Source organism: Cryptomeria japonica, chromosome 10 (genome assembly GCF_030272615.1).
Source record: "Cryptomeria japonica chromosome 10, Sugi_1.0, whole genome shotgun sequence".
Classification (NCBI taxonomy): Eukaryota; Viridiplantae; Streptophyta; class Pinopsida; order Cupressales; family Cupressaceae; genus Cryptomeria; species Cryptomeria japonica.
In genome coordinates this window covers 158,094,478-158,110,633 of record NC_081414.1, presented here as the reverse complement: position 1 = coordinate 158,110,633, position 16,156 = coordinate 158,094,478, and the positions used below count along the sequence as shown (strand labels likewise).

General features: G+C 39.0%; 1 protein-coding gene across 3 annotated transcripts in view; it reads left to right on the top strand.

Annotated features, from left to right (window-relative positions):
* Positions 1 to 16,156, top strand: part of LOC131057704 (uncharacterized) — a 197,224-nt gene that overhangs the window by 49,895 nt on the left and 131,173 nt on the right. For all 3 annotated transcript variants that reach the window (XM_059212544.1, XM_057991854.2, XM_057991853.2), the window contains one exon: positions 9,635 to 9,730. In XM_059212544.1, coding sequence (XP_059068527.1) covers positions 9,635 to 9,730 — 96 coding nt within the window. The remainder of the gene's footprint in view (positions 1 to 9,634; positions 9,731 to 16,156) is intronic.

The following is a 16,156-nucleotide window of genomic DNA, read 5'->3' as shown; positions in this document are numbered from 1 at the left end:
TTTGCTTTCTACTTCAACAATTCAAAAATAAACTCTAACTCTAAATCTATTCTAAATTTGGGTGAAACACTATCTTGTTCTCTTTTTTCAGACTAGACACTTATTCTTTTTCTCTTCTTTCAGAAAAGAATCACAACTGAAAGCACAAATGATTAATGAAGTAAACTAAATAAAGAAGCAAAGTTTCCATAAAGGCACAAAGTCCTTCGTTGCCTCTCCGAGACTGGAAAACAGAAGGAAAGTTCAAAGTCTTCAACTATCTACTCTCCTATCAACCTTTTTAGATGCTTTTCTGGTAACCAAGCACAATATGTAGCAGCTCAAAGTCTAACTACATGATACACCTATTATGCACAAACATAGAAAATAAAAGTAGCACAAAGTTTGCAAGTTACCCCCTTTGCTTGAGCGTCCTACAATTGTTTCAAATGTGACAAGCAACTTGTTGATGTGTCTTTTGTACACGACCAAACACAGAATAAAACACCTAAAGGTACCTTATCCTCTGTTGAATAAAGCTCCCGAATGCTGAAGATATCGTAGAAGGATCAATCGGAGAAGCTTCAAGGTTCCGTTATGTAGGATCTCTACTCGTGGATAAGCTCTTCCTGGTATGATGTGATTTTGCTGGAATCACAAGGGGACTTACACTCGATGATTTGAACGTCTGATTTGCTGGAATCACAAGTCCTATTTACTAACTGGAAGACAAACAAATGGCAAAAGATGCAGGGTTCAGGAAGTCTACTCTACTACCTAGATTGCGAGAAGATGGATGAATGACTAGGTGGAGTCCTACTGCGCTTGGTCTCACCATCAGGCTTGAACAATCCAACACCAACTCAGTGCGATCTTCTAAGGGATGCTTCCAATACGTTCAAATCGTACACCATCAGAACACAATTCAAGATAATGCATGAACAATAGATATGTAACGACTTGAGATTAAGCTCATTTTATGCCAGTTGACCACGCAGGGCGCAGTTACGATCAGCAAGAGGCTAGTGGTTTGGATTAGGCGGCCTCCACACGAGCGCATTCAACAATTTTTCTCCATTCAATCTAATTATCTACCATCTAGAATTGAAGATTCAACAAGAAACCATGCATATTGCAAGAAAGAACACATTTCACCTTAACTTCAATGAAAATGGAGTTCATTTACAATCTAGGCAACAATTTCTTGCCTTCTCTTCCTACTTTATTGTAATTTCTATTCTGTTCACTATCGATCATTAGCTATTCTAACCTCTATGAACTAACTATTAACCTCTACAAAATGAAGAGCTTGAGCCTTTTATAATGCTCTCAATACAATTCAATGGCTCAGATCAATTTGAGATCAATGGCCGAGATTTTACAAGGAAAACCCTTATTAGGGTTTGTTACAACAAACTCAATTCTGGCCAATGAAATAATTGCATTATTTGGACACATGTCTTCTCTGGAATATTCGACCAATGGATAACCGGGGTAGGTACATCGAAATTAGTATCATCTTTGATGAGTCAGGTACATTGAATCTGGACACGCTGAGGTTGACCAATCCGACTGGAGGAGTGATGATTGGTATGCCACCTTGTTTGACACTTCTAACTTGGTAGATGTTCAATTTGATGATGTTGAGAAGCTAACTTTAATTAACTCTTTTGAAACTATCTGCTTCTTCAATGGACCCTTGCACTGACCTTGTTTGATTCTCCTCTGTCCTTGACGTGATGGATGGGTGGTGTACCTTTCCTTGAAATGCTGGCAATGCCCTTCATTGCCATCTTGTGGTTCCTTAGTGTGGCAAAGTGAAGGTCCTGGAGGTAGCTGGCAATTCCTTGAACACCTTGAGTCTTCCCTTCTGCCTGTGGAACGTCCTTGATGATGCTGGACTGGGAGAGGTCGTCCTTGATAATGCTGGACTGGGAGAGGTCGTCCTTGTCCTGGCTTGGTCCTCTTTCATCTGCAAAACAAACCAAAAGATGATTAAGGACACATAATAAATTCACTTCAACATAGTGTTTTACACCTTAAATCATCAACAAAAGATATTAAAATGAAGCATGCTCAAGATTCTCCCCAGCGACAGGCCCTATAAGAATTTCGCCTTGGACCCTTTGGAAGGGTCAGGAGCGAATTTTGCATTCTTGGCTCAAATTCTTCTCACTTTGCGACCGTACTTGCTTAGATACATGCCCAAGGATGCCCTCTTTCTCAACCAACACCAAGCTTGATGTAAATTTGGGGAAAGATAGAGGTTTTAAGAATTTCGTTTTGGACCCTTTGGAAGGGTCAGGAGCGAGATTTACATTTTAGGACAAAATCTATCATGCCTCTACTCAAAAATGGCTTCCAAGGCAAGCATACATTGGTCTTCTCTCCACCAAGGTCTGGGAATCCATATCTTGATCTTCATCATGAGCAATTTAGGTGAAATTGGGAATTTCGCTCTGGACCCTCTGGAAGGGTCAGGAGCGAAATTCAAGTTTTAGGTCACAACTCTTCATTTCCTTCACTTCAATTCCTCTTGCAAGGCAAAGTAACATCATTTCAACCTCAACCACGCCTTAGGACTCAAAGTACAAACTTGACACAAGGAGGAAATAGGTAGATTGAAGAATTTCGCTCTGGACCCTTTGGAAGGGTCAGGAGCGAAATCCAAGTTTTAGCTCAAAATTAGCATTTTAAATGGTCAAAAATATTTCCAAGGCATTCCAAATAGCTTCTCACCCTAGTCTAGGCCTGACTTCACTCAAAATTTGGAGAAAAGGATGGTTTTAGGGTTTTTCGCTCTGGACCCTTTGGAAGGGTCAGGAGCGAAAATCACTTTTAGTCTTCTTCCTCCATTCTTTCAACTTGAATCAACCTCAAAAGTCAAGAAAACACTTCTCCTCACTCATCCAAGCTATAAAACCCCAAGTTTGACTTGATTTGGCAAGGAAAATGGGTGATTGAAGAATTTTCGCTCTGGACCCTTTCGAAGGGTCAAGAGCGAATTTCTTGTTTTAGGCTTATTCCTCCATCTTTGATGACTCTTGGCAATTCAAGGACATGCCTAAGGACACCTTTAATCTTAATCCACACTAGACTTGGCATAAATTTGAGGGAAAAGATAGGTTTTGCACAATTTCGCCCTGGACCCTTTGGAAGGGTCAGGAGCGACTTTCTTGATCTTGAGCATATTCCTTCAATTTGATAATCATTGGTAAGTCAAAGTCACACCCAAGGACCCCTCCCATCTCAATTCACCTTAGTCGGCACTAGGCTTGGCACAAAATTGGGAAAAAGGTGGTTTTGAGAAAATTCGCTCTGGACCCTTTGGAAGGGTCAGGAGCGAAAATCTCATTCTTGACTTGATTTTTGATCTTTTCAATCTCCGTCTTCTTTACAAGATAAATTTCATCAATTCTCACCTAAGGAACGAAGTTTTAAGCTCAAGCAAGGTTAAAAGAATAGGTTTGCAAGGAATTTCACTCTGGACCCTTTGGAAGGGTCAAGAGCGAAATTAACCCTTTAGGCTACAATCCTCACTCTACAATGCTTCAAACATTTTCAAAGGCGAAAAACATGTCCATTCTTCCTCTCATCATGCCTTGGATATTAAAATTTGGTCAAACAAGGAAGGGAATGAGGTCTAGGATTTTTTTCGCTCTAGACCCTTTGGAAGGGTTAGGAGCGAAAATCATGATTTGGGCTTGATCACTCATCTTTTCAATCCCAATCTTGATTGCAAGGCAAAAAATCCATCACTCTTCACCTAAGGAACAAGGTTTGAAGCCCAAGCATGGAAGCAAATGAGGTTAATGAAGAATTTCGCTCTAGACCCTTTGGAAGGGTCAGGAGCGAAATTCATGATTTAGGCAAAATCCTTCATCTCCTCCACCTCAAGTCGCTCCCTAAGGCTAGAACAAGTCAAACACTTCCATACATGTCTTAGAAGCTATGAACCTAGCCTTGACAAGTGAGAAATTGAGGTTTCAGGGGATTTTCGCTCTGGACCCTTTGGAAGGGTCAGGAGCGAAATCCCTATTCTTGGCTAGTTTCTCACCTAGGTTCATCTCATTTTCGCTCAAACTTGATCAATTCAACTTCCTTCCATCGCAATCAAGACAATCCATCATCCAACTGGGTCTAGGCAAGGTCAAACTAGGTTTTTAAGGCCAAAGGAAGGCAAAATGGAGGATTTCGCTTTGGACCCTTTGGAAGGGTCAGGAGCGAAATTCTCCTCCCAGGTTGATTTTCATCATCTTAAGGTCTAAAACTCTTCTTCAAGGAAAACATATGTCCAAGGCCCCCAAACCATGTCTTAGAAGTTACAAACTTGGTCATGCTAAAGAGCAAAATAGAAGAAATATGAATTTCGCTTTGGACCCTTTGGAAGGGTCAGGAGTGAAATTCTCATTTTAGGCTCATTTCTTGATTCCCTTCTCCTTTCCTTGGCTTGGACATAACTTGTTAGGCCTCCTTTGATCTCTATCAAGCTCACCTTGGCATCCATTTGGAGACTTTGTGAAGAAAATAAGGTTTTATATGAATTTTGCTCTGGACCCTTTGGAAGGGTCAGGAGCGAAATTCACCTTAGGCTATGATCCTAACTTCATTTTTTCGCATTTCTTCATTCAAACAAGTGCTCTTACCTTCATTCAAGGCTAGGAATGGGTTAGCTCACAGTTTGGGTCAAGGTGGAGTGTCTTGTAGAGGAATTCGCTCTGGACCCTTTGGGAGGGTCAGGAGCGAAATTCCCATTCTAGGCTCAATTCACCTTCAAACTGACTTGACTTTGTCTTAGACTTGATCCTTGATCCATTTCCTTCCATGTCTTAGCCAAATTTGCCCAACTCAGACCTTCAAAAGACAAAATTCCCTCATCAAGATTCAACGACCTCCTGAGACCCTAAGCAACAAGAGCAGAAACTAAGCTTAAGGGAAACTTTCAAAGAAACCCTAATTCTGGAGCATCGATTGACTTATCCTAGCTCAAGCAGAGCCTGCTATCCATTGATCTCCCTGACAACACTCATCATGCAAAGGCTAACAGACTAAACCCTAAAAGACCAAGAAAGCAAACCCTAGAAAGCAAAAGGTAGGGGTCCCCATTTATAATGGGGCGATGTGTGAATACGTCACAACACAACTCAAAGTCTGCAGTATCAAATTTGAAAACCAATCTAAAACCCCAAACGCAATAAACAACTCAAAGTCTACAAGATTGAGCTTGAATCCCTCTTGTATAACACCTCAAAACTCACAATCAATCTCCAAAAAATGTCGTCACATAACACCTTGAATCAACACAAAGTTTGAAAGCAATTTGTCTCTTTTAGTTGATTGCAATCTGATTTACAACTAAGCTCAAAGTCTTAGAGTTTACATACAAACTGACAAAGTCTTGTTGCATTGCCAAAAGATATAGATTACAATAGACCCCCTCAAGTATTTATAGGAGAGGAGCCTTGAGAAAAAGGCGAGAAAAAGGTGGGAGGATCCCAACTAACTTGAGAAATTCTCTCAACCACCATGACTTATTCCAACTACAGTCCTAATTTAACTCAACTTGTAGTTGCTTTACATGTAATTAAATTTTACAAAAATGCAAGTGAAAGTGACACTTGCAATTAGAAAACTTGTTTTTACATGTAACTTGTTGAAACAAAATTACAAATACACAATTGAAACTATTCTATGTGTCCGAAGACACGAGTCAAATTACATCATCTTTTGTCTTTGATGATCTTCATGCTGCTTTAGTATGCTAGAACTTGAAGTATTTAGGATTGGTGAAGACATCTCGAACCGGAATGGGAATTTGCATCCTTAGGATCTTTGTGTCCTTGGCCAACAAACTTCAATCTTATCTTCTTGCTTGGGGTGGTAAAGGCTTTTTAGGAGGGAAGTTCTTCTCTTCGTTTTGTTCTTTCTCCCATGCTTGATTCACTTTGTCCCTAGATGACTTCATGAGGATTATTGACCCTTGGGCTGCCCCATGAATTACTGAGGTATCTCTTCTTCATTTGTTCATTGATGAAGAACCCATACCACCTTATTCAAGATGAAATTGTTATAAAACGATGCCCATGCCTTGATTTGTTGGTTTGATAGATCGTGTGTGCAAACAAGATTGACAAGGGAAGGGATAAATTGATGCAGAAATGGGCTCACAAGTGAATTTCAGGTTTTGAGGACTGCATTACATGTGTAGAAAAACAAGAGCATTGACTTGCAAATGTGGAGAATGGACATGCTATTTCAAATGTGTAATGGAAAAATACAAGTTTGCACTTGTAATGGGTTCCTAGAGACTCATTTTCAAGTGTTTTTGAGTGCATGTTGGACCAATTATGGGTTTTTGGAGGTGGAATGTGAGTGAAGACCAGCAAGATTGGAAAGGTGAAATGACCAATACAAATGTAGGGAAAATCCTGGACACTTCCACTTGTAATCGGGTTTTGAAGACCTGGTTGCAAGTTTACAAGCTTGCATGTTTGGGATGTGCAAAATGGAAGAATGCAAGTTGGGAAATAATGCTGAAACTTACTTGCAATTTGGTTCTTGAAACTCCCATTGCAAGTTACAAAAGACTTACTTGCAATTTGGGTCTTGAAACCCCCATTGCAAGTTTGCAAGAAACTTACTTTTAATGACACCCATAAGTTCTTATTTGCAGTGACTGCTTTGAAACCCGAAATTGGAGAAAAACCCAACTTTAAGACAATGAAAATTAACAAAAACGGAGGTGAAGGACTTGGATTCATCAATGGATTCTTAGGTGATGAAAAAATGCCTTGGAAAACGTGTCTACAGCCTTAAAATCTCAAATTTCAAGCAAGAATCTGTGGGGTCGTCCCAATTTGTGCAATTTCAAATATTAGGACAATGGTGAGATATGCTGTAAGTCTTTTCAATATTGCTTATTGCCGTTCCTGATATGGCAATATGAAATATGCTTAAGTCTGCTTTCTATCCCTTATAGCGATTATATAACTTGTTTTTTCTGATCTAGACCTTTGATGTATGCAAAGCTCTTCAATATTGCTTATAGCAATTAGGTATTTGCTGTTTTTTGATTTTGCCTTAGAAGTCTGCAATGTATGGTACTGTTCCTGATTGATAGCCTTAAATGTATGCCACTGATTTTGTGCCAATAAGGCAACTGATCCAAGAGAGCGATCCAAATATGGATAAAAAGAAGTAAATAAGAATGATTCGATTATTCTGCTAGGAATGCAATCGATCTTCTTTAAATATCTTATGACAACTAATTGTTGCATCCCTTGCTTGGCAGAGACACGTATGAAAGAAAAGTACATGAAATAAATGTCACGAAAGAAGATCTAATCTCATTCAACCTAGCTTTTAGGTCTCCAAATAGGTTAATGGCTTCTCAAGAAGCCAAACTAAACTAAAAATTTATTTTGCTATGAGCAAGTGTGTGATTTTTTCTAGGTCTTATTATCATGAACGTCTTAATTAATTTCAAATGTCCAAGGGTATGAGCAAGTTTAACTTCTTCCAGGAAACCCTTGTAGGTTTAAACCTTGTTCATCATGCCACACTCAAATTCTGAAATCTCATGTTTTCCAATTTTTGCTTTGGATAACAAAGCATAACCTTTGTTTAAAATTTTTATCAATCGACTGCTTCATATTATTCCATGTGCAACTAGCTGGTCTAATTGCTTTTGCTGATCCTTTGAACATAAAATCTGCAGTATAAAACCTTTGGAGCTCGATATGGGCTGAAGATAATGAGCAATGAATTCCTTAAGTTGTTTGTTTTGAGCTTTTAGGGCACCATTATCCTCACCATCGTTCAGGACTCTTCCCTTGAGATTTTTATGAAGCTGTTACAAAAAGATTGATATTACCTTGTGTGATTGAGTTTCCAAACCAGTCTCAAACAAATGGAAATCTGATAGTTCAACATCTTGCATTACTTTTCCTTCAGGAGTAATAACTGTTTTAAAAAATTAAATGATCTTTCATGCACTTCTTCATTTGAGACAACTTCTTTGGCCTCTTTTATTTTGATTAAGATAGAATAGATGTAAGCAATGCTAGATCAATTTGATATGAAGGAACAAGCTTCCTTTCCCTAATTACTTCAGATCTTTTGCATTCCAAGGCTTCTTTTTCCTACTTTTGTCTTGTACGGGATGGCTTAGGAAAATGAATAATGGGAATATGAACAATAGGAGATGAAAGATTTTTGCAGATGAGGTGGAAAAGGAAAGAAACATGGAATATAAGATGTCTTGGGATTGGATGTCAAGGCAACATCTAAACATATGGGTAAAGTAGAATAGAAAGAAGTCCTAAAAGGAGAAGTAGGAGGAGAAGGCAAACTGGAATAGATGGCATAATTTAAGGCTTTGGATTCAACCAAAGGGAAGGAGGAGATTTTGTATTTTTCCTAGCAACCAGCTTCAGCTTGGTAATTTTCTGAACTTCATTTAGAACACTTGTAGCTTGAAGAGCTTCACTTTCTTCTTACTCTTTACTCCTGCTTCAGCCAATGACTTCTGGGTTTGGCACTGTGTGATGAAGATGAAGAAGGCAATATTTTTTCTTTAGGATGCTGCCATAAGAGCTAGCTGAGTTTTCCTCTTTTTTGCAATTTTCTGATTTCTTCACCTATAGGAACATTCTAGTTCTTTCAATAATTGATTTGGTTCTTTTGGGAATATAATTACTCTCCTTGATAAATTAATTGATTGTAGACAAAGGAGTTCTGGTCAATATGTGCTGATACAAACCATGGAGACAAAACCTCAGATTTTGAATCTAAATATCTTTAGGCATTTCCTCAAGAATGAAACTAACCATCTGTTTCATAGTCTTCCAACTATATTCCCTTCACTTTAAACTCATCATTGAAAAATGCCCCAAAATCTTCTAAATTTGCAACATGCCGAAATTTGTTTCTCAATCTTTTAAAGAAGAGGCTCCTAGGATAATAAGTGCACTTTTCATATAAAAGGTTAAGGTTAAGTTTAGCCATTTTTCCATCTATGCCCTTCAAACCAATGACATTGTTACATTTGTAAATGCCAACTTAATGGGGAAACTGACTGCTTTCTTGTGCTGATCCGTCAACAAGAAATGAATCTCTGAAACCTATCTACAAAACTTTATAAGAACAATATGATCACTGGGATACCTAGGGAGCACATAGGGAAAAAAAGTGAAGCTGAAAATTGATACAGCTATAATTAGGAAATTGAATGAACCAATCCACCCACTTTGAAATTACTACCTTGGCCTGCTTCGAGATGAAGACATGGAGCTGCTTAGCCATGTTTTGACATATTGCATGAAGAATGAGTTATTTGGCCTCTGTTAGTGTTTTAAGGATTCATTATTCTTCAACTGTGGTAAATTATTCTTTTCGCACTTTCACTTAAAGGTCTGTTTGTAGGATGGAAAGTGTATAATAATAGATTTGAGCAATTTCTAAATGTACAAGAATGAAGAAATTTAAGTGTTGTGAATTATAATGGTTTTGTAATCAAGAGGTGAGATAATTGCCAATATGATTGGTCATGTAAATAAATGAGAAGTGTTATTTAAAGAATAAAATTAAATACATTTTAGTGTTCTAGAATTTTGCTTCTCTTGACAGCCTAATCTAATAAAATGCTTCTTCATAGGTTATCAAAGACCTAGGCCTTTGTGTTTCTATTTATGACATCCGAGCACTTGAGGGTGGCTTTGTCTTTGCAGGTGATGGTGCACCTACATATACGGTAAGTACTATAAGCAATTTCTTCATGCTTGTACTTGGTTTTGCAATATTTTTTTAATCTTCTTTAGGGAAATGTATCATGTATTACTTCATGGAACAAATATTTATATACTTTAATAATACAGTTTAAACCTTATCTTTAGATGTTGTTGTTAGGTTATTTATGGATTGTGTATGCTGGTCTTACAGGATTGTTATTCTATGGGTGTTCAGTGGAATTATTATTTTCAATTTCGTTTTGTCAATGTCTCATGATTTTGTAACAATACTAGTGAACATTGGTGTCAATATATCTCTTTCACCCTCTAGTCTTAAGCAAATGACATAGAGTATGATTATGTATTTTGAACTACGTGATGGGTATTTACAATTGGGTCTGTCTAAATACATGTATTATTATTATTTTTGTTCAACAGTGAAATCTGTTAATATAAAACATTTTGCAAAATTTTGAATTGTTAAGATGCACATAGATTTATAGCTGTCATTAAATAAGTTTAACCCTATAGATGAGACACTTGGTGCAAATTCAATAACTGAATTTATGCCAAAATATGTCAAAACAATCATGTTAAGACCCACAGAAACTTTAGACAGCCATTTTTTTCGCACTTCCTACCTTGAAGGTTTTATCATCAAAATTTCATTTGTGATAAAATTTAAAATATTTTTGTTCTCAAAATTGTAATTTAAACCTTGAGTGCAATAAACTAGAGCTGTTGGCATAATTACAGGCAAATTAATTCCACAGTGGTTAACTCATTCACCTAAAGACCAATACCACTTCAACACCAAAGAAAAGACTAAACACAAAACGTTCCACAGATTTCCAGAACCTTTGTTAGATCTAGTGGTAGCTTCTACAGGATAATGGTTTGCATGGACACAAAGTGTACTACACATAAAATCCGTAGCCAATTTTTGATAAAATCTTCTTGATATTTAGCTAAATGTGAATGTGTTTGGTCATTCAAAAGTTTTGTTGCTATAACTGCCAGATGCTTATGATTAGCATAAAGAACATAAACAGTTCTAGACATAAAAGTAGAAACAAAATGAGAAAAGTCTTCCCTGACTTTCATCTGCTTTGTGATAATCTGCATTTGCTCTTTCACCAGCTCCAAAAAATTCATGGTCTAGAGGCTAAAATCTTTAACGATTTCAATACCTACTGTAATGTTCCCTTATGTATATTCTAAGGAATAAAGGAGCAATTAACTTAAAATTCAACTGCAAGAGACTTCTTTCTTATCAAAAAACAAAATCATGCTGAAATAAATACTTAATAGAATGCCACTGTATCAATTCTGAGACATACGAACAATATGTGATAATACAAGTATTATATAATTTGCAAATAGTAACTTGATTGATTGGATGATATATCTCAGCTGTCTCTGATATAACTTGAGGAATTATGCATTGGTAAGATTCTCCAACCTGCAAATATAGAGATCTTTGCTCTTCCTGCCGTATCGATGTCAGTTATGCAATGAACCTCCGTCTGATGATATAAATAATGCTATATAGTGATGTGTCTGATATGGAAATAACAATACACTGATAATCTTTCTCCTATTGCTTATAGCGATAAAGGGTGATTGTTGTTTCTGATTTGGTCTTGAGAAATATGCAATATGGTTGGTGCTGTCTCTGAATATTACCTTTGAACTATGCAACCTGAATATGCCAAAAGGCTGTTGCTCAAATGAGCAGATCCAATAATGGATTCAAATAAGAAATAAAGACAAAATCCCATGATGTTTTGGCGATGAATACCGATCCATATTGTTATCTTGGTCATTGAATAGTTGCATCCCTTTGCTTGGGAATGGACACATCTCTCCCTTGATCATATCTCTTCATGAACATTTGTTATTTGTCTAATCGCTGCCATAGAGATTATGATGATTGTTTGTTTTGCTAACTGTTGTGCGTTGCACACGCTCCCTGTCGCCGACAGGGTCCCCTTCCCTTTTTGAGGGCCTTTCCGTATCCGCCCTGTTGAGTTCCGCGCAAAGTGTCTCGCGTCCTTTTGAGCGAGCCTGCGATCAGTCCGTAAGATGATAATGTTGAACGGAGGAGCCTGTGAATCCATGAGGTCAGTTGGGCCTTCGGGCATGAAAATTCCAAGAGATTGTCTAAGCTTGTAAAATTGCCTTAAATAGGCGTGGGGTGATAGAGATTGGTGAAATCCTCCAAGTAAAGGATAAAGCGTCTGAAGGTCACGTAAAGGCCCAAAGATGCCAATTTTCGCATAAGGGTATAAGAGAGATAAGAGGGTGCAGAGATGTAAATTTTAAAAAAAAACCTCCTTCGTATCTTGAAGCTCGCACTAAATGAGAAAGATTACGTAATGTTTTAGAAGTTTGCAGGATTTGTATGAATGCCGATTTTCGCCAGCTGAAAGGTAAAAGGGGGGTGAAAGCCTTAAAGTGCTCCAAAGTGCCAAAGTTGGCAAAACTCGCACCATTTAGTGAAAACGTAGTAAAATTTGAAAATTTTCAAAATGACCAAAAGGTCCGAAATTGGCAAAAGGCCAAAAAGGTCCCAAGTTGGCGAATTGCCCCAAAAGGTCGAAATTCGGACCTTCAAGTGAAAACGCCTTAAAGGTAAAAGTTGGCAAAATGCCCCAAAAGGCCGAAATTCGGACCTTTAAGTGAAAGTGCGAAAAGAATAAAATTTGCAAAGCACCCTAAAATGCCGAAAAAGGTGAATACCGCGAAATGTTTTTAAGTTGGCAAAATGCCCCAAAAGGCCAAAATTCGGACCTTTAAGTGAGAATGTGAAAAAGCAAAGTTGGCAAATTGACCAAAAGGTTCGAAGTTTTCAAAGAAGGTAAAATCGCCAAAGTTGGCAAAGCGCATAAAAATGCCGAAGTTTGCAAAACACTTATTATCGCCGAAATCCGCATTCTAGGAGATAGGTGTAAAAAGTTTAAAGTTTGACAAACCACGCCCAAGCGCCGAACTTCGCGTGACCAAGGGTAAATGCGAAGTGTTTAAAGGTTGAAAAATAACCCCAATCCGCCGAAGTTCAGATGAAGTCCAAAAATCGCGAAAAGGGTAAACCCTGCGAAATGTTTTTAGCTTGACAAAATGCCCCAAAGGTCCGAAAATGCGCGATTTGGAAGAAGAATGATAGAAAGTTTAAGGTTTAAAGCTCGCAAAAGCAACCAAAATGCCCGAAGTTTGCATACCAAGGTAAAACTGCGATTTTTCGTAAATTTTGCAAAGTGTATGGAAGCTCTGTGAATCGCGATTATTGCTAAAGTGTTAAGGTTTTGAAGTTTTCAAACCCTCCAAGAATGCCGAAGTTCGGCAGCTATGGCGAAGTTATAAGTTTGTAAAACTTGCAAAATGTTCTAAGGCCCCGAATTTCCAATAACAGGTAAGTCGCGATTTTTTTTTTTCCGAAAGGTTGAAAAAAGACAGATCTGCTGAAGTTCGTGTAATGCCAAAACCACATTCCGAAGGGCAATTCCAAGAGGAAATGAAGATTTTGCAAATCATGTCTAAATGCCGAAGTTTGAGCCAAAGGGCAAGGTCGCATTTTTTTTTTATAGGGGTTGAAGAGGCGTAAGTATCAAAAGTCAAGCATTACAATCATGCCAAACTCCCCTCTCCATCCGTGAAAATCCCACCAAGGAGAAAGCACGCAGAAACATGAAGGTTTAGGAGTTTTCAGAAATCGCCCAAGTTTGAAGCCGTAAAAGAGAAAACGCACAAGGTAAAATCACGCTGAAGTAAATCGCCAAAATCACCAAGGTAATAAATTGCTAAGTCTGAGTGTAAATTTGCATTTTCGTTCCAAACCATAGGCGCGAAAATTTGAATAGGGAGTAAACCGTTAAAATTCAAATTGCAGACTCTTCCATTCAAGATTTGGAATTCATTCTTGCAAGGCCAGTTGTGCGAATTCACGCCATTCATTTTCGCCAGGTAAGAGTGCTTCACCTCGCTTGAAATCATTTGAAATATTTGCAAAATCATATTTATGTGTGCAAAAAATTGATTAAAATGATAAGTCTTGAAAACCGCATCTTTTCCCATTTATAAGACGTCATGCAAAGCAATTGAAAACAGAGTCTAGGAATTAATCGGAAAACGCAAGAATTTCTCAAGCATCGTTCATTTTTGAAATTCAATCCTAAAATGCCTGAGTATAAATCCGCATTCGAAAAGCTTCATAAATATTCATGATTAAATCAATTAAGTTTTTAGCCACGATGGCATGCTGTTCTTTCAATTCGGTTTTTGAATTGATCCTTGTATGCTGGCATATCCTTTATCTAGCCCACTTTACTTCCTTCATAAATCGCCTCGTAATCCGCGTTCGGCTGTGCAGGATAAATGCCTAAATCGGCGGTAGAATTATCAAAGATGCCTGCTGCAGCCGAGACATTGTGAGCATCCAATTCAGATATCCCTCGCAGAGTCGAAAGAATGAAGTATTAGTATCAAAGAGGGGGACTGAGGGAGTCAAAAGTTCAGAGTGTCTGGGACAATGTCGGTGATACTGACCTGGGCCATATTGATATCCAAGATTTCAGAAACCGAGTCTTCTCCCCTAATGCCTATGGCAGGGCTAGGCGGATGATGGAAAGTGTCATTGCCCAAGTGGCAGGATTTCCCCCGACAGTGCAAAACTACGAGTTAGTAGTAGAGGCTGCCCGACATTACCAACTAGGTTCCAGATTGGTGCTCCTTGAGGACATGGTCCTCACTAACTTCACTACTGAGGCCATTGGCGATGCATTTGATATTCCCTTCCCAAACAACCCTATAACAACAACTATAGACGAGGCGTAGGGGGCGTATGATATGAACCCCGCCAGATGTAGAACGCTAATAAATGAAGAGTGGTACAAAGAAAGAAGACCTCCAAGCGTCAGAATTGGGAAAAAGACCCCTAGAAGCGACTTTCACAACGAGCATGGGGACATGGTCACTTTGCTCAACAGGATTATGGGACTTCCCTAATGCAATTACTTTGAAGAATGGATGTTTTACTTCACAGAGCAGGTATTCGCTAGGAAATCCAAGTTTGACTGGGCCCAAATCATAAGTGACAACATTCACACCCAGCTGATCGAACTCGAAACAAAGAAGGACTTCACTATGACCTCCTATTTGGTCTACATGTTCGCCAGGAACCAGCCACTGCGAGGTTTGATAATGAAAGGTGAAATTGGGAATGGACCTGATCAGGTAAAAGTATATAATTGTTATCCACATCTACACTATCAGGATATAGCTCAAAGAGAAAAGAACAACCCGACTTATGCAGTTGGTCAATATGAGCGCGTCAATGACGCCTTCACAATGCGCCTGGTCAGGCTAATGCAGGGAGGATTACACATAAGGCTCTCAGAGCAAGCTACTATTCTAGTACAAAGATATGGTGCCTGGTTCATCCAATTCCCAAGGTTCTCCTACATCTAGATAGCTGGCTTTGAGGGTGCGCCTCTCCGACTTCCATGGTACCCAACCGACAAGGTAGTTCTTATGGAGGCCGCAAGGTAGTCACGTCCGACAGGCAGCTTACTCAGGGACACGAAGCAGGCTGGATTCGCATTCCCCATGATTATAGGCAACCAGGATGTCCATCTAAAGAGCCCATCCCAGGTGGAGGAATCCTTTGCAGAACTAGCCTCCTATGGCCTATAGGAGCATTTTCCAAGGAAGTGCTTTGATCACGACAATCTGGCAAAGAGAGCCTATGGCAGGCGATACAGAGCAAAAGAATCAGTTGAAGATTATTGGAAGAACTGCTCTGATGACTATGAGGTCCGAAGGCGCGAATATTCAAGGCTGAGTGTGCAGCAAATGCGACTTTTTGAATATCGCCGGGTTCCAGATCAACTCACAGATTCAGGGAATTGCTTGCAAGTTCGGGAATTTGAGGCGGTAAGGCATCTTTTGCCAGGCGTTGGTTGGTCGCAAGACCCGATTACTGATTTTGAGGCAGTTATGGCAGCCCCAGGAAGATATACTGACCAATGGTTGCACCAGTAGATTGAGCGACTAATTCATGAAGGAGTCCAGTTCACTTATCACTTGATGGGTAACCTTGATTCTCAGTCCTCCGAAGATGAGGGAACTTCCAGTGCACCTAGGGAAGAGATCGAAAAGCCTGAGAAAAGGAAGAAGGCTAAGGCTAGCAGGGGAACTCAGACATCCAAAAGAACAAGAAGGGAAAAGATCCCCATTAGGAGACCAGAGGTCACTTCATCGTCAAAGGACCCTAGTTCGTCCGATGACGTAATTGAACTAGATTATATACCTGCTCTGCCTTCCCAGAGTGATATTGACGCATTTGGGGTTGATGATCCTCCTGCACATGACATGCTGGACGTCGAGCTAAGAGCCAATGAATCAGCCGAACCAGATAATCAAATTGAGGAAGGAGAGATTCCATCCACTCA